Source organism: Harmonia axyridis, chromosome 2, assembly GCF_914767665.1.
Source record: "Harmonia axyridis chromosome 2, icHarAxyr1.1, whole genome shotgun sequence".
In the NCBI taxonomy this organism is placed as follows: domain Eukaryota; kingdom Metazoa; phylum Arthropoda; class Insecta; order Coleoptera; family Coccinellidae; genus Harmonia; species Harmonia axyridis.
Genome location: NC_059502.1, coordinates 889446 through 907749, shown reverse-complemented (window position 1 = coordinate 907749; position 18304 = coordinate 889446). Strand labels below are relative to the sequence as shown.

The following is an 18304-nucleotide window of genomic DNA, read 5'->3' as shown; positions in this document are numbered from 1 at the left end:
TCGAAATAACAGAATAAGAACAGAATGTGTTATAAAAGAGATTTAAACATCGTAGATTCCCAAGAGAAAAATTTTATATATCCTCTTAAAGAACAATTCTTCCTCAGAATTCGAAATATCTCAGTTTTTGACTGTTCTAGAGAGGAATTGACTGCAGGTTTGTATTCAGCATGAAAAATTCCCCCTGCGTTAAAGGGGAAAAACATGTTATGATGCATTGATGTTGGGTATTGAATGAAACGAAATAGTGAAATAGGAATGTCGTATATTAATCAACATTTATAAAATATTTTAAATTGTAACAAACATGACTAGATTCATACTGGTTTGACAAATAAATGACAATGAATGACGACCTGTGACGGGACGTACGCATATTCTTTGTGTAGGTTTGAAACTATCCTCTCTTTCGAGCTGAATCGATGCCAAAAAAAAATATTCGAGATTAACTAAACGTCTAAGCAATAAAATACTTGATAAATTTTACATTATAGTCTCTTCAAGATGACATGAACTGAACTGTAAAATTAGAACTTCATTGGCTTCAAGAGACCATCAAATATCTAGCTGGTATATCAATATTATTTTGAGCATTCAACATTTACAAAGTATTAACATAATATGTATGATATGATTTTCGGAATTGACCTCCATTGATAAATAGTATACATAGTATGCACGTTAAAATTGATTTTTACGAACTCATTTCCTGTAATTAATGATATGATGATGAGATAATTAATTTCATTACAAATAAAATATATATATAGTATTTTTTTTTCAAATTCAACGTGTCCTATTCAAGATATTTTATGTTTTAATTGAGCTAGTTTTATTGCACTTCATTGCTATACATGTAGACATCACGAGGATAACAAATATATTGTTTTCCAATAGGAATTTGAAATGGTTCAGATGGCAACACTGAGTATTAATTTTTTGACATTTCTTATGTCAATTATATTAAGGAGGTTATGTTATGATTATGGAAAGATACACGTCTCAACAAGGTTTAGATATTGTTGAATTGTTTTATCAAAATCAGTGTTCCTATGGGATTACTGAGTGAAATTTGAGAAGACTCATTAGAAAGTGAATTTTCTACTTTACTCGTGTAAAGAATACCAGGAATCAAATTTATCTACAATACGACCAATAGTGAGTGGATCAACTGAAAAATGCCGTCGATGAATTTTTCTCAAATTGCTCCCAGTATTCACTAATGAACACTGACAATTTAACAATTTCTAAACGTTGTTGAAGCATGTATCTTACTATGATCAAACGACATAACCTATTGAACACAAATGACATAAGAAATGTCAAAGAGTAATACACAGTGTTGCCAATATAACTATTTCAAATTATATAATTCCTATTGGAAAACCATTATTTTATTAGGTAATAATGTTTGAAATTGCAAAATCTCCGAAATGATGAATTGTCGCACAACAATCTATAAAAATATGATTCAACATTAAAGTTGATCAGAAGTGGCATTTTTATCGGTATTTTTTACGTACTCACCCAATAATTAAAATTACAAACATGAGATTGAAATGCATTACATAAAGTGATGATAGGTACATATTTTTCATGAAAATGTTCCAATTGAGAGTGCATCTCGAAAGAGGGGACAGTTTCAAGGTGTCAGCCGTGTTTGGGAGTTGCAGAGGAGACCGGAACCCCTTTTCCCCCATAGACTGCTTTTACGAACAAAATAACGATAATAATAACATCAACATACATAATGAGAGAGAGAGACCGCATGAATTACGAAGAAACAAAACCTTGTTTCCAGTGTTTTTGATTATTGATTATCTACACAATAATGATGATTATAGCATTTCGAATTCGATTTAAATAGTGATATATTGCGAGGACGGAGCAGAGCGGAACTGAGATTTGAAAGAAAAAATTGTACACACGAAAATATTTGCAGATTCTGGTTCTACGGTTTTTGAAACTTCTGAGTGTGAAAATTCATGGAAAGATTTTTTTCAATTTCGGAACGGCAATTTGAAATTACGGAAAAAGCTGTAAATATTACAGAAGCCTTTGAATCTTTTTTATTTTTATTTATATTTTTTCATATTGACCGTTTTTTAAGTTTTCGCCTCTCTTCTTTGAAAAATTTGAATCATACTGCTCCTAAATTGATGCTAAAAATAATTGAAGGGAATTTATTGGAATGTATAAATTAAGTCTTCAATGTTTCTAAGTCTTAAACCGTTAAAAATGTGAAGATTTGAAAAATAATATAAATTTGGCCTTAGCAGGATATTTTTATGAATAATGCGAAAATTTCAGCAGTTTTCGAGGTACTCTAGACCAAGCGTAAGAATTCTATTGAAATGAAGAATCAGAAACATTGAAGATTAATTGATTTTCCAAAATTTGTTCACGATTTTCTCGAATTTAGTTTTGAAATATTTCGAATTTGAGGTGGTTAGGTTTTGTACCACCTGAATCGTATAAAAAATTTTCACTCGCAAAAAAAAACAGATTAGAATTCGAAAGCAATTCAGAAAACTCGCGTCAACAGAAGTGTTTATGGTCATCATTTCTTCTTTGAAGTTGATGCTAAGAATTAAGGCTATTTTTGAAATTAATTTAAATATGGTAGTTCCAAGGAAAATTTCGTGAAAAAACATAATAATCAAAATGCTTGTCAAAACTTTAGTATTTCAGGAGGAAAACGAAATATTTACAGAGTGTCTCAGCTAAAAACAATAAATTCGATAACTGAGGAATTGCTGGAAGCTTGTCTAAAGAGTTACCAATACCAACTTTTTTCTTCAAATACAAAATTCTGAATTTTTCAGTTTTTGCATTTTTTCAGAAAATCATGCTTCATTTTTTCGAAACCCAGCTCCCTGACGAGGTGAATTTAGCTAAAAAAAGCTGCCAGAATTATCGTAGGGAAATATTAAATATCGTACGAAGAATTCGTTTGGTTTAGAAGAATCCAAAAATTATATTTGTTGGTATTGGAAACTGTTACACGATACACCCAGTATAAACAGCTGTTATTGAAAAAAAACCGTAAATTTGACTCAACCGAGCATTTTTTTTAACACATCCTAATATTCCTTCATTATCGAAATATTCCAGTTGGCTGGTAAACTGTGTATAATTTTGTTTTTAGCTTTGAATATTTTTTTTTCAAAACGGGTTGAAGACAACAAACACTTCGTTTAGTCCTGTCAAAACTGTTCCAAAAATTTTTTTACACTTTCTCGAAAATTTGTTGTTGAATCAAGACGAATTTTGGCGCAAATGAGAAATTTATTTTTTTTTCGCAAAAACTGAATGTGGGTGAAAGTGAGCCCCGCTGCCCCCCCGTCCGTTCCGGCTACGCGGGGTGGATATGTAACAAGGGCTAAAGCTAATCCAACCCTAGGTAAGCTTCACACAGCCCAAAAATACAAGCACTTAAAACAGTGCCGAAAACTAATCAGAGTTTTGGTGTGAGCACTACACAGCATTCGCACATCTTTTACGCGATCTTTTGTAACACGTTTTCGATGCGCCATTTTTTACTTCTTTTTTTTTTAATTACGTTATCATTACAAATTATTCAGTATTCATAAGATTAGGTATATCTCAGCTGATTGTTTTTTTTTATTCACATCGAATTCTTATGGACTTTCCAAGTGTTCAAAATTCACCATTATAGTTATTTTCGGGTCAATTACCACAAATTCGAAAATAAGATTACATAGTTCCAACAATACATGTTTAAAAATAACCCTGCAACTAAGACGAAATGCAAAACACTCGAAAAATAAAAAAAAGTTTAAAATTTCAAACAACTATGATATAAATTGAATTTTGATGAGGAAATTGCTGAAAAAATGGTTTTAAAACTCATTTTCGAATATTTTCAGAGAGCGAATATCGTTTATAATAGACATATTAAATTGCCAGTTTGAAATATTGATCTCAAAATACTAATTTTTTTTTTTTAATAAAACAGAATTTTCAAGCAAAAATTATTTTCACTGTTGTACTAACAATAATATTTCATCTTCATTCGAATATTTTTTAATATATTCGAAAAATAAACTTCATATTCATCGTAATTTTATTACGATCAATTAATTATTAATTTAATTAATCGTAATTAAATTAAAATTCATTAATTAAAAATTGGATTAATAGTGATTAAATTACGATTGATTAAATTAATTGTAATTAAATTACGATGAATATGTTCATATTAAGTTGATCATTTAATTTAATACATTTTTTTTTATTCTTGAAGAATTGTTTTTTTTATTGAACTGAGCAATTAAAATTTTCCTGAAAACAATTTGAAAATTAGCACTTCGAAAATATTGTTTGACATGAGAATATCATAATAAAATAGTAATGCTGGGTTGCAAGTCAAAAATATTATTTTCACCTTACGAATTTTCCTTTAGATTTTATTTTTGAATAATAGAGTTTTTATGATTGTGATTGTTGTACTAACAATTTAATTTCATCTTCAATTGTATGCTTCTCAATATATCAAATAAATAAACTTCATATTGAATATACTAATGGTGGAAAATTAATTTCTCTTATTCTCAAAATATTTTTTTTGATTCAAATTAGGCGATTAAAATTCTGTTAGGAAAATTTTTAGATGAAATATATTGTGTTGACATTAAACATTGTTATTAAAATAGGAAATTCTTTCTTTGCATGAAAATAGAAGAGTTGCTACTGATTGAGAGGTACCGAAAAATTTAATCAATATTTTAAAAATTTTTTCAGGATTCTTAAAAATTCTCTAAAAACGTAGATTATCCACATTTCAAAATCGTAAGATTCAAGTTTTAGTTGTAACCTCTAAAAAAAAAAATTGTCGACCAAATATATTCCGTTGTGCGTGCCAGCAAAACGGCAACCTTGGAAAATAACTATAACGTGACCTTTGAATTTGAAACAATGGTCTTCATTAAAAATATATATGAATGAAACGGTTAAAGTTTACTCTTAAATCTTAATCACAGAATTTTTCAACTTATCATAATATCATATTTACAAATTCATACTTTATACTTATTCAATATTCTTCGTAAATGTCTTTTTGAAGGTGAAAATCCGCAATGTACGAAAAGAAAAGTTCGGTTTTTTAACGGTTTTTTTTTTAGTTATCCATACTATGAAGTGATTTTTTTTGCGATTACTTTCGGTTTTGCATGATCGAAATTTTATGGCAGTGTAGCTTTATAAGAATGGGATAAGACTGTTTTTTTTTCTGAATCAAGTTTACATTCTAGAAGTATATAATTAACGTAATTTCGAGTTATGTTTCGAATAATACCCCAGGAGGCTTTGAAACCTTTTCATGAAGTTTAAAGATAGAAGAAAAGAAAATAAACGATTCGAAAAGAGAAGAAGAGGAAAGAGAAGAAGAGAAAAGAGAAGAAGAGAAGAAGAGAAAAGAGAAGAAGAGAAAAGAAAAGATAGGTAAAAAATATGAAAGAGAAGACAAGAGGAGAAGAGAGAAGAGAGAAAAGAAAATTAAAGAGAAGAGAGGAGAAGAAAAAAAGGATAGTAAAGAGAATAAAAAAAAGAAAAAAAGGAGAGAAAAGGTTTCACTGCCTCATCATTATTATTGCTTGCAGCTTGATATGTAGAAATTAGTCCAGTCTTAAAAAAGACTTGTTTAGATAATTTGAACCGAATATTTGTTTTTATTTCCTTTGAAATTGATGATGCATAATCGTGATTCAAAAATATATAAATTCGCTATTTATATGGTAAAATTTCAGTGAATCTACTGTTGATTCTCCCTTTTCTTTGATATTTTTCGTTTGTATGTAGGCGTACTCTTACACTTTACAAAAAAAAAAGTATATCCGATAAATAACTGAGACTCCTCAAAAATTTACATATATACAATGTACCTAATTGTAATGTAATATATAAATTCATACCACTTAAATTTAAATATACACCGCGTATTCAAGAGAATTGGGATTGTTTTGAACGAGGCATCATTTTAAAAGTCCTATTCTGGCTCTATTAAGCTCTACTTAATATTAACAATTTCAGCAAACTATTTTTATCAATTCTTGCTTATCTTATTGTTTCACTGTGAATATATTGTTTTTTTTGCTTTAGGCTCCTAACTCTCATTTTGTAATGCTTCGGCAGATAATTTTTTCGTAGATATCATTTGGAATATCTCAATGTGCATCAGTAGTTTTAATCGAAAAAAGAATGAATACCTTAACTACGGAATTTTAACAAACAGCAGTATTCTATTTAACGATACAAGAACACCTCTCTACTGATCTTTAAAGTTGAATTTATCCTATATTTCTCCCATAAAATTTGAACAACTAATTTTTTAGGATCGAACGATTCTATGATGCCTCGGTTCAGATGAAAACAGGGGGACTTTTTCGAAAAGATCGAGGATTTTTTTTTTAATTTTAGATTTATTCACTCCGGTGCTACTTCGTTCTTCGATTGAGCAGTTGGGTGCACGTAAATTTCCGTTAAAGTAGCACATTCAGGAACAGCAATCTCATATATTTGCTCTGTAGAATAGTTGAGTTCTAAAAGGGGGGAAAATTATTATCCAAAATAGTTTTATTACTAATGAAGCATTCAGAATTTAGAAAAAATTAATTGTTTCTATTTAACGATTTTAACGAAATCTTTACATAATTAAATCATTAACTATGAATGTTAATCTTCTGACCTTTAAATTATGAAAATTATTAAAATTATTTGGAAAAAAATTGTTGAAAATTTCTCTTAATTGAGCGCAGAAAAGTTTAATTAATTTTATTCATGGATTTGAAAAATACCTCTTCGTGTATTTTTATGGCAGCTTCCACTTCCCCAAGGAAAAAATTTCCTCTTAAGTAAATTATAGCAAAAAACGGACTGACGAATGGATAATAATTTTTCAAAAGTTTTGAATTCTCGTTGTTTTCCAATGTTTATTTTTGGATCGCACTACAATGTTTCGATTCATCTTCATTACTTCATTAGTTGAGATCTTCGTTATTGCCAATAGTTGCATCAATATTTTCCATTGGCCAACAGCCCATCTGTTTTCCATTCAAATTAATTGACGTCAACTCAGACGTAGATATCGATGGAAATATTGACGGCAAAATAGAAATTCTAAGTTTTTTCGTTAATATATGTTCCTTATTTTCCAGTTATGTTTAAAACGTGTTTTGATTGTAGTTTTATTTTTCTCAAATATCCCCTGAGCCGATACATGGACAGCGCCCTCTAGCGAATATATCTCTTGAAATTTGCAACGAATACTCATGAATTCACCTTCGTAAATATACTTAAAAAATACGATTCGAGAATCAGCTGTGATATACCCTCAGTTTACTAAGTTATATTTATATATTAAGTATTTTTGGCAGGATATCTCACCCAAAAACAATCGTTATGGTAATAATAATACAAAAGTACCGAGGAGAACAAATATATGTGTGAATTTGTTTTAAGGGTCTATTGAGCGTTCGGAGCACTGCACTCAACACGCACTCAATGTTTATGCGATGCTGCAGGTTCTGGCTGGTTCTTGATGTTGCTTCTCGCTTCGAGTGGAGAGGTTTACCCCTCAATCGACCTGTGGAGGGGCCCTTCGCCAGCCAGTCTGGAGGTTGCAAGTGCAGCACATCCGTCACTGAAAGGATAATTCAAAATTAACAAATTCGAATTCATTCATTTATAAAATCTAAATAAGAACAAATGAAATTTTTGGCTATTTTTGAGTTAGAAACATTCTTGCTGTCTTAGCTCAAGATTATCTTAAAAGAAACCTCAAAGAGGTCTACATAGGTAGTATTCATTGCAAAAAAGAATCAGGTCTTGCTGAGGAGATTGAAATAACATAGTAGTAGCTCTTTCTTGATCTGAGAGTGTGTTAATACCAAACGCAAAAAAAAGATTCTTTTATTATTTCTAGGTCATAGTAATATTGAAGGCAATGAACAAAGCGATAAACTTCCTGAAAAGGTTGACACTCGTTGGACTTCAACCACTATGTGTGTTTGGAAAAGTAAAATACAGATCATTATTTCTGCAACGGGAGCTCAGCCTGGAGAAGCAAGAAGAATTCTAGATTACCTCTAGAGTTTAAATAGACACCACGAAGTGAGCTTTGAATTATTATACAACTATCGACAGGACTTTATTTTTATTAGTTAGTTATAACCTTCTGTACCCTTGTTGACAGAAAAATTTGCAGACTCTGTAAGTCACACATGAAAACAGTTGAACTTATACTGAGTCCAAGAAGCAATTTTCTAGACAAGCCAGAATCCTGTTGATGCAATAGCCAAGGCTCCTAAAGACTTTGCCAGTTTTAACAAAATGCTAGACAATCTTCTTGGGAATTGCTTATCAATACAAAAAGTCATCTAACTTCTTAAAAGCTGCTTTCTTGCAAAACGATCGATCCTACATTTGATCTAATCTAACCAAGGGTTTGGCAACTTGGAAATGGACTGAACCTTGTTTCTATTTAGATGTGCCTGCCAGTGAAATAGGAACATTTGAAAAGCACTATCAGGCAGCAGTTTTTTCACTATTTTGCTTGAATATTTGCCTATGAGGAATATTTGCTGGAAATGTATACCCCCCGATGACCAAAGTTAACAAGGCAACGTCGATATTAAACGCTGTTTGGAGCTGTTTAAGTGGAATGAACAACATCTTTTGTACCAATAGGTGGCAGTGGATACATGGATTCATCACTATACTGCTGAATCGAAGAGGGCATCAGTTTAGTGTAAAGCAGTGGGTGAAAACCGTTCAAAGCGACCAAAATCTCAACCAAAAGCTGTCAATTTTAGAGCCTACTTATTTTGTTAAGTGCAAGGTTCATTTATATCTTGACAAAGGTAAAACCATCAGCAGTGAATATCACATAACGTTAATGGATCGATTGAGTGCAGAAATGAAGAAAACAATCTCCAAATGCAAAGGAAAACATCCTCTTTCACCAAGATAACGCTTTTTATCATAAATCGATGAAAATCTTGGTCGAATTGAACGAATTACGCTTCCTGATTGACCACCTAACTAATAGTTCAGATCTGCCCCCAGTGATTCTTGCAGACTTCTAAAGAATGCTCCAAGGGAATAAATTTAGCTATAATAATTTGTCAATTTGAGGAATACCGCTTTCAAATACAAAAGAAAAATTCTCTTTCACCAAGACAATGCTTTTTGTCATAAACCGATGGTCAAACTGAACGAATTGCTCTTTCAACTGCTTGACTGCCAGCATATTCTTCAGATCTGGACCCCAGTGATTACTAGCGTTTTGCAGACCTCAAAAGAATGCTCCAGGGAAAGAAATTTGGCTCTAACAAAGAAGGCATTGCCGAGGTTGAAGACAATTTCGGAAGCAAAGATGAATATTTCCATAGAAAAGGTATGGAAGAGTAAAAGGACTATGTTGACGAATAAAATCGAAGAAAAATGAGTGAAGTGTTACACACAATCAACCGAGTAGTAAAATTCAAACGCTGTTGTGAGAAGACAACAGTATGGAATCCAGCTCGACTCCCAACGCCATTTGAATATTTCGGGGTGATTTTCACCCCTGCCCGAGGGTGAACAGTGGCGGCGGAGCCGAAAAACACCGGTGAAAAGTTTTATATAGACTCAGCCTTCTCTGAAACGTAGAAGCGGTTCCTCATCTTCATCCGGCCACCCCGTATGCAAACCTACCCCCTCCAGCCCTCCCAAGGAATGACCCCCGGCGATCGAAAGCATCTGATCGCATCTCGGTCGGCAATTAATTTGCGCCATCCGTGGTCCGGGGCACGGCTGTCGAAAGCCGTATCGAACGTGCGCATTGTCGCCGCCGCCCGTTACTATGGCGATGGGACAGCAGCGGGCCTGGCGTGTGTGCGGGACCGAAACTGAGGGTTCCGTCCCGTCGACGGAAAAATTAAAGGACGAGCCAGCGCGTCAGCTTGAATTTAACCCTTCCATATCGTTTTGTGATGAAAATTTATACATTATGTTTCTCAAGTGGAATTTTGTGTTGTACTAGATGGTTTTTAACATTTCGTCCAGTAGGTTCCGGGCCCAGTCAGTAAAAATAGAATTTCTATTTAACATTCGACTTTATTCGTCAAGATAGTCACCTTCGAGAGTTATACATCTACTCCAACGTTCTCCTAACTTTTCAATACCTTTTCTGTATAAAGATTCAACCTTTGCTTTCGAAATAACCATCGAAACCTTGCCAATTACTTCTTCATTAGAGCCAAATTTCTTTTCCTGGAACGTTATTTTTAAGTCTGCAAGAAGCCAGTAATCACTGGAGGGCAGACCTGGAGGATAAATTGGGTGATCAAGCAGATGAAAGCACAATTCGTCCATTTGATCATGATTTTCATTGATTTGTGATAAAAAGTGTTGTATTGGTGAAAGAGAACCTTTCATTTTGATTTTGGGGACGTGTTTTATTCATTTCTGCACTTAATCCATCTAATAACGTAATGTAATATTCATTGTTGCTATCTTTTCTGAGATAGTCAATGAATATACCATGTACTTTCCAAAATACGAATGCTATAACCTTGCCAGGAAATGTTTGAGATTTTGGTCGCTTTGGAAAGATTCTACTGACTGGTTTCCACTTAGCTGACCCGCTCTTTGACTTAGGAGATGAATCTATGTTTCATTCACCGCCACATATCGATGCAAAAAATCTTGTTTATTCTGCTTAAACAGACAGATTTTGGAATTGACAATTAGATTTGCTGAGCAAACGCTGCTCCCATTTCGAGCAAAACATTCTCATAGACAAATGTTCACGTTAAATAGTGAATACATTGCTATCTGCTATCTTCGATTGCACAGCTATATTTCACACAACAATTTCAAGCTTTGCGCATTACATGTTATGTGTTACCTAATTCGGAGGTACTAAGAAAAATGAGAGATTCTTAGGATAATTTGAAGAAAAAAGTCCCATAAACATCAGCCTGCAAACTCTCCGTTTTCGAGATGAAGGGTGTTTCTTTTAGTCCTATTTTTGAGATGATTACACCGGTTTGGATTCTCCTGAATTGATTGATTGGATTGAAATTTTTTTCTCGAAATCGGTAGTAAACACGACAAAACTACGAAACCGAAATTAGTACTGGACCAAAGTATTTCTCGCATTTTTCTAAGCTATCAGTGGTCCACCAAAAAAAATTTCTGGAGGATAGAAGCGGGCAATGTTTCAGGAAAAATATTTCCCTGTAGATTAACATTCAAAATTAGCATATCACATGATGAAAACCTTAAATTGGAATATCTATGGCAAGTTAAAGTTTTTGTGAAGGAAAGTTGCTATGAGAAAAAAACTTGAGAACAGATTAAATTTTAACACCCTGTTTCTCGAAAACAACGTTTGCGAGCCCATATTCTTAGAATTTTTTTTCCTTAAAATGTTCTAAGAAATCTGTTACACTTGTTTGTACCTACAATTTATGAACACCCTGTATATCGCCATAACGCGTTGTCGCGACATCATAATCACAAATCATTGCTGATTGCATTACCAAGCTTTGTCTTTTCAATGGTAGATTGTTCAACAGGGTTAAGAAGTTCCAGTATTGTTATACTAGCCCACAATTTTCGCAGGCGTCTTCAGATATTCTTTAGTCGTAGATTGTAACTTGACACTGAACTTCTCAGAAGAGTTTGTGTTAAAATCAACTTCACACCAGATGACTCCAAACAGTCCAAACTATTCGAAGTAGTTCAGTGTCAGGTTACAATCTACGATCTAGGAAACTTTAGGAAGCTGTAGGCGAAGCGTCAGTAGAAAATCCGAATAGACCACACCTAAACAGCTCAAAACTCTTTCCTATATGTTCTTCAAATTTTGGTGAAACTTTGAGGTGACTCACCTCGTAGTCAAACGTCAGTCTCGATGCTCATGGCGTTGATATTGTTGTTGTGCCGCGGGTTGCAGTTCTGCTTTCTGATCAGCTGGTCTCTCGTCACCAGCACACCCTCCTCGAACTCCACCAGATCGCTAGAGGACTCGCTCAGCGAGCTCTTCTTCATGTGTTGGCCCAAGGTGCCTGGCAGGTACGGGCAGCTGGTCACGTGGTTAAAGTTCTGCGACTGCATCTCCTCCTGGTCCGTCTCACGGTGATAGAAGTAGTTGAAGTTGGAAACGATCACAGGCACTGGAAGGGCTATGGTCAGGACGCCGGCGATGGCGCACAGGGAGCCCACGATCTTGCCCCAGACTCCGACAGGCCTGCGGATGCAGAAGGCCAGGTGTTAGGGTGGTTTGTCGAGGACTAAGAGGGGATGGGGTGAGGGTGGTAAAAGGCATGCTTGAAGAAACGCTAAAAAGCAACACAATCACGAATCTATGACGTTAGATGGGGTGGTGTGAGGTTAAGGGTTTTGGGGAGATGTGGAAGGTGGGGGATTTCTATTCGACGCAGTCCGATTTTAGAGGATGATCGATTGGTGATCCTTAAGAATGGTGGTTTGCTGTCTGGTAACCAGTGGAGCATAGATCAGGTGAAGATAAGGACATCTGTTAGTAAATTAAGTTCAAAGTCACCTCAGGATTGAGGTGACATCACATATAATTTTTCCACACACATATATGTCTTCTATCTACCTGAGCGTTGTTCCACTGGTCACCAGATGCTCTGCATAAATAAGTGTTTCTAACAGCTCCATTTATAAGACCTAACTAGTAAAGTATGAACATTATCTTAGTCATAATAAATACCAAGATCCTCTTTCATCTTCTATGACTTCATGCCAATATGTTGAAAATTTCTTTTTCCTCTAAAAAATCTACAATTTTTTTCTGCCTAAAAAAAATCTCACTTTCCTCTTTCTGAGTCTTCATTTTTTGACTAAATCAGAATGAAAGGGCCAGAGCACTTTTTACTCTGATTGGAAAGGTATTCTTTAAATGAAGGAATAAAACTTAATACTCTGTTTTTCGAAAATGAAGCTGCTCGGCAATCATGTTCATATTTTTCTTCTTCAAGCCAATCTTCAGGATCAGCAATCGAAAACATCGAAACAATCTATCTCTATACCAGTATTCTACTATGATTTGGTTCTAGATTATGATAAGTTTAGAAGAAATTTCTAGTGAAAAGAATCTACCAATTCAATTTAGAAATAGTTTTTTCTAGTCTTGTCATGATTTAACAAATGAAAATGGGGACTCTAACTCTAAAGGTTGCTATTGGTATTGAGCTATTACTGGAAACACAAGAAAAATACCACAATGCTAAAATTCAAAATTGAGCCTTTAGTAGGATCATAAGATGATCAACTAATTTTTATTCGATCTTTCTAAATCTAACACAGAACTCGTCATATGAATCTAGATATTTTGATTAGATCCTGATAAATGTTATAACAGATTTCAAAATAAATTTACGTCTTCAGGTTGAGTTAACCCCTGACCACAAGAGGTTCATAAGCTTCATCAAGAACAAAATGTAACAAGAGTAAGAAAAAAACGTCGAATTTCAATCCCAAAGGGTGATAAAGACGTTTTGCACAAGGATAAAGGATTTTGGAGAGAAAGCGCATGCGGGTGTTGACCGCCATGTTTCAGGCGATCAAGTGTTAACAACATTCTAATAGAAAATTCTTTGTTCCTCATTACGGATATGCAGGTCAGAGTCCAGATAAGGCTGATTAGTTTAGTTGCAGAAAATATTTCGCTTCGGTAGATTCGATTCAAACAAGATACCGAAATTTTGAGAACTTGGTTCTTATTGGATTTATATCTAGGTTTTCCTAAGTTTCATTTTAGCAATCCCTTGAATATTTCAATAGGACAGTGGAGCTTCCATCTCTGGATGGCGAAAATAAGAGAAAGTGCTGCGGTTTTACTGATATCAGAAGCTTTAGAGTCTTGAAGACCACTCTTTCCTTGAAGGGTCTACTGTGGTCTCTATTCTAAATATGGTGTTGAAGTCTCCTTCTCCATTGTCTCCACAGAAGTCTCACAATAGCTTCATAAGACTTCTCTTAGCTAAGAAATATTTGTCTCCAATAATTTCAACCTTTGAGTGTTTATACTGAGTGAATGATGATCTATTGGACTACTGCATTCATGGATCCATTCAAGTATTGAGTCAATAGTCAATATTAGTTTGCATCTTGTCAGTTTTTTATCGAAAAGTGAAAGTAAGGTTGAGCAACTTTTACAGCAGATATTATGAATTTCCACAAGATCCATAACAGTCCTTTAAGGGATTGCGTGAAAGGAGGAGCAGAAGAATTTGAATAATCTAGCTATTTCAAAGTACAAAATGTATTTATAACATTTAATTGACCCTAAAGGCAATCGCTGGTTAGCAGATCCAAATCTGATACCACCTTTCTGAGTTGTGCTTAGTTGGTGCACAAATTACCTTACATAAAAAATGATTCAAGTGACAGAGCCACCGAAGTTCGAATACTTTCTGATCTGGAAACTGACCTCACTGACAAGACAAGCAACATCGAGCAAACATCGATCGACACGACATCTAGGGTCTTAGGGGGTGAAACGCCGGTGTCTGCCAGAATGTGGTTGAACCGCGGTCCGGAGCAAAGAATTTTCTCGTAGTCCCGAAGATGGTTCAGTCTGCCCTCTAAGAGAAACAGGACGTTGACAGGGAAGAGTTTCACACGTTCTCGCGGAATTTTTTGTGCTACATCGATTGAGGTTTTGTTCCGAGTGAATATTCTGGAAGTGACAACGATATCGGGTTTAAACATTAGGCATTTCTTCGAATAGAATTTTTTCGAGATCTATTGCCGTTTATTTTTCAACTTTCAGATTTCTGAGTAACATTTGTTGTTCTTGGAAATACAGGTGTTGAGATACTTGGATTCTACATATATTCTTCTCCAAAAAGTTAGGGTTAACGAATATCTGTGAACAGTGTTATCAAAATGGAGGGTTACTATATGAATATCTAGCAGCATTTTTGGCAATTGATTTAAGAGCTTGATACTTAATTGAATGACTTTCCTAATGAGTTCCTTTAGGACCTTGAACTCTTTCAACCCACAAAAAATTATCGTTGTAACACAAGGAAGGAATGGACTACTTGTAGTTTTGATCGATTCAATATAACATCGTAGAGTTTGATATCAAAAACCGAAGTCACCTACAGAATAATGTGAATAAAAGTGTACATACAATTGAAACACATATATCATTTATTATGATGTATTTACTACCAATATGTTATGCTGAGTATCGTTTGTATCTACTGTTTGGATAATGCTTTTATAGCATGAATTTGTTACCTAATAACGGGTGTTTTTTTTCGAGGTATATAACTTTAAGTTGGTATTACTGGTTCACTATGTAAAGTCATTGGTCTATGCGGATAAGCCACAAATCCTTGATCATTTGGAAGACAACATTCGCCGTGTTATTGCCGATATACGGCCACAAATGTTGGGAAAAGTAATCGAAAATTGGACGTCCAGATTGGACTACATCCGAGCCAGCCGTGGCAGTCATATGCCAGAAATCATATTTAAAATATAATGCCACAAGATTATCTTGCGGATAAATAAAATTCATGTCAATCGAATGATCTATCGTTGTTTTATTGCAAATCAAAGTTCTATAGCTCTAAAAAAACACCCTTTATAAAGCAAATTTCTGGTTCCTTTAGTAAGATCGCTGTGCTGTCTTAATATGAATTATATGTTCCAAAACTGGCTATAAGGATTTGTAGTAAATACATGATAATGATTATTGAATGTGTTTCAATTGCTATTATGGTAACGGATGAAACTATACATTTTTTTTCGAACATGCGTCATCTTCCCCGTCACCGTTTAAACTTGCTAGTCGTTTTAGTGTACACGAAAAAAGATTCGCTACGGTGTAGGCAACTAAATCTGAATTAGGTGTGTACATCATACGTCATGTCGCCGTAGCCCACGGTCGTCATGGTGACCACTGCCCACCAGAACGCGTCTGGGATGGACTTGAAGAAGGAATTCTCTGAGCCCGCCTCTGCGAAGTAGACGGCACTCGAGAACAGCACGACACCTGCAAGAGGAGAGGGGGGAGGTGAGTGAGATTCTGTGCGGAACACTGTACCTCATGTCGCCGTAGCCCACGGTTGTCATGGTGACCACGGCCCACCAGAAGGCGTCCGGTATGGACTTGAAGAACGACTGTTCCCTGCCAGCCTCGGCGAAGTAGACGATGCTGCTGAAGAGCACCACTCCTGGAAAAGGTTGGTGCACGGGCGGATGGTCCATGGCACACAGATTAGTCGGGTGTCAAGAGTTTGTGGATCGTGGTCTTCGTTTGGTAGGGATCCACAACGGCGCACTGATAGATCCACACTCTGCACCACATGGATAAGCATCCACACAAAGGTTCTGGACTCTAGGTGATCTATGGTGACCAAAGCGCAGTGCTCCGTTGTGGATGTACACTTACATAAGGCTTGAGAAGGGTGAATCTAATATATTTGGTTGATAGGAAAATACATCGCTATATACTTCGAGACAAGTGAACAAATTTCTGGACCATAAGAGTTACCAAATGTAAGAATAAATGGATGCTTCAGATTCGACTCAAGCTATATATTTCTTCGCAGCTTCTAAGAACCGATAATTGCTGGACTAGCTTCAAGAGAGAGACGTTTTTCTGAAGAAGGAGTTCAACGTGAAACATTTCAAGAACTTTAGTCAAAGTTGTACTGAGCAACAAGACTTCAGAAGAGTTTGAAGAAACTCCTCTCTGCTTAAAAAAGAAATATAAACCTATCATTGCTGCAGAAACTTCTCTTAATGGGTTTTGGGATGGCATGCCCTTTGGAATGGTCAGCTTGCTTAGATTGAAATACTGAAGACTATCGAAGACTCACAAAGATAAGTCTACTCTTCATGTGTATTTGATCAAAACATAGACAAGTTCTAGATTCTTTGGTCGTGCCTTTGAGTGTATGTTCAGAAATTCATACTAGAGAAATCTTTCGTGACTATAAAGTCCAGGATGATTATGATGCCAAAAGGACAATTGGATATAAGACTGCTAAAAAAGTTGCTTCAGATTCGACTCAAGCTATATCTTCTTTCGCAGCTCCAAAGAACCCATAATAGTTGGATTAGATTAGTGATATCTCTTAAAGAAGTAGTTTAACTTAAAATGAGCAAGAAGGCTTCAGATGTCGAAGCACCGAGTCTAGAGAAACTCCTCTTTGCCTAAAAAGGAGTTTACATCTATCATTGTCTGCAGAAACCACTCTTAATTGGTGCATTTTGGGTTGGCATGCCCTTTGAAATGGTTAGGTTAGTCACATTGAAATATTGAAGACTCATAACGATCAGTCTGCTCTTCATGTGTATTTGATAAAAACATACTAAATTCATACTAAAGAATCTTTCTTATCTATGAAGTTTAGGATGATCCAACTATTATGAAAGAACTTTTTAAAGATGCTAGAAGGGTTGTCCGAGCATGGGTCACTGTTCTGTAGCTAAAAAGATAGTGATCTGGCTCAAACTATATTTCAAATTGAAACGGTTCATTAAAATTAATGGTCTCGAAGCTTAGTAGATGTATTTTACTGTCAAGTTCAAATAAATCTCATTTTAGGGGATCTATATGCTGATGATCGATTTTGTACAAGAGATGATTTTCCTAAATGGAAACAATTTTTGTTTCCAGTTAGTTTACAGGTTATACTTGTGTTCATGTCCATTTGACATCACTTTGGTAGATCTGTGATAATCATAATCAAATTTCATACAAGTATTTGTGCTATATCAGGAAAACAAATGCAAAGATAACAACTCACTTATGTCCATTTAGTTACCTATTCACAAAGCCTCAAATACTAACCAACTTAGGGTATTTGGTCGAAAGACCAAATGCTCATCCACTTGGTTTCCTGATACCTCAATCCCTAGAACGTTACCCAGAAAATAAGATAGTCTGGACTCACCTATGAACAGGAAGAAGATGAGCAGACCCAGCTCTCGCATACTGGCCTTCAGCGTCCGACCAAGTATCTGCAGGCCCTTGCTGTGCCGGCTCAGCTTGAATATTCGGAAGACTCGAACCAGCCGTATGACCCTCAGGATGGCGAGAGACATCGCCTGGTTGGTGCTCTTGTCCTGTGGCGTGACCGGCGCTCGCGGCAGGTCTAACGTGTCTTTCCCTTCGGCGATCACTGTCGCCAGAGTTATGAAATACGGAATGATGGCGATGATGTCGATAAAGTTCCTGGAAAGGAGAACGAGATTCTGATGTGTGAGGGTGAATCTGGTGCTTGTGGAGGGCAATATAGAGAGG

The 18304-nt window shown here is 35.2% G+C and overlaps 1 protein-coding gene across 8 annotated transcripts in view; it reads right to left on the bottom strand.

Annotated features, from left to right (window-relative positions):
- Positions 1-248: 248 nt before the first annotated feature.
- Positions 249-18304, bottom strand: part of LOC123671947 (potassium voltage-gated channel protein Shaker) — a 204283-nt gene continuing 186227 nt past the window's right edge. For 6 of the 8 annotated variants that reach the window (XM_045605850.1, XM_045605852.1, XM_045605856.1 and 3 more), the window contains 4 exons: positions 17955-18235; positions 15916-16045; positions 11898-12256; positions 249-7660 (listed from right to left, as the gene is read on the bottom strand). In XM_045605850.1, coding sequence (XP_045461806.1) covers positions 11905-12256; positions 15916-16045; positions 17955-18235 — 763 coding nt within the window. In that variant the 3' untranslated portion in view covers positions 249-7660; positions 11898-11904. Of the gene's footprint in view, positions 7661-11897; positions 12257-15908; positions 16046-16096; positions 16227-17954; positions 18236-18304 lie in introns of all 8 variants that reach the window. The other 2 variants (XR_006746203.1, XM_045605851.1) reach the window with 2 other exon arrangements.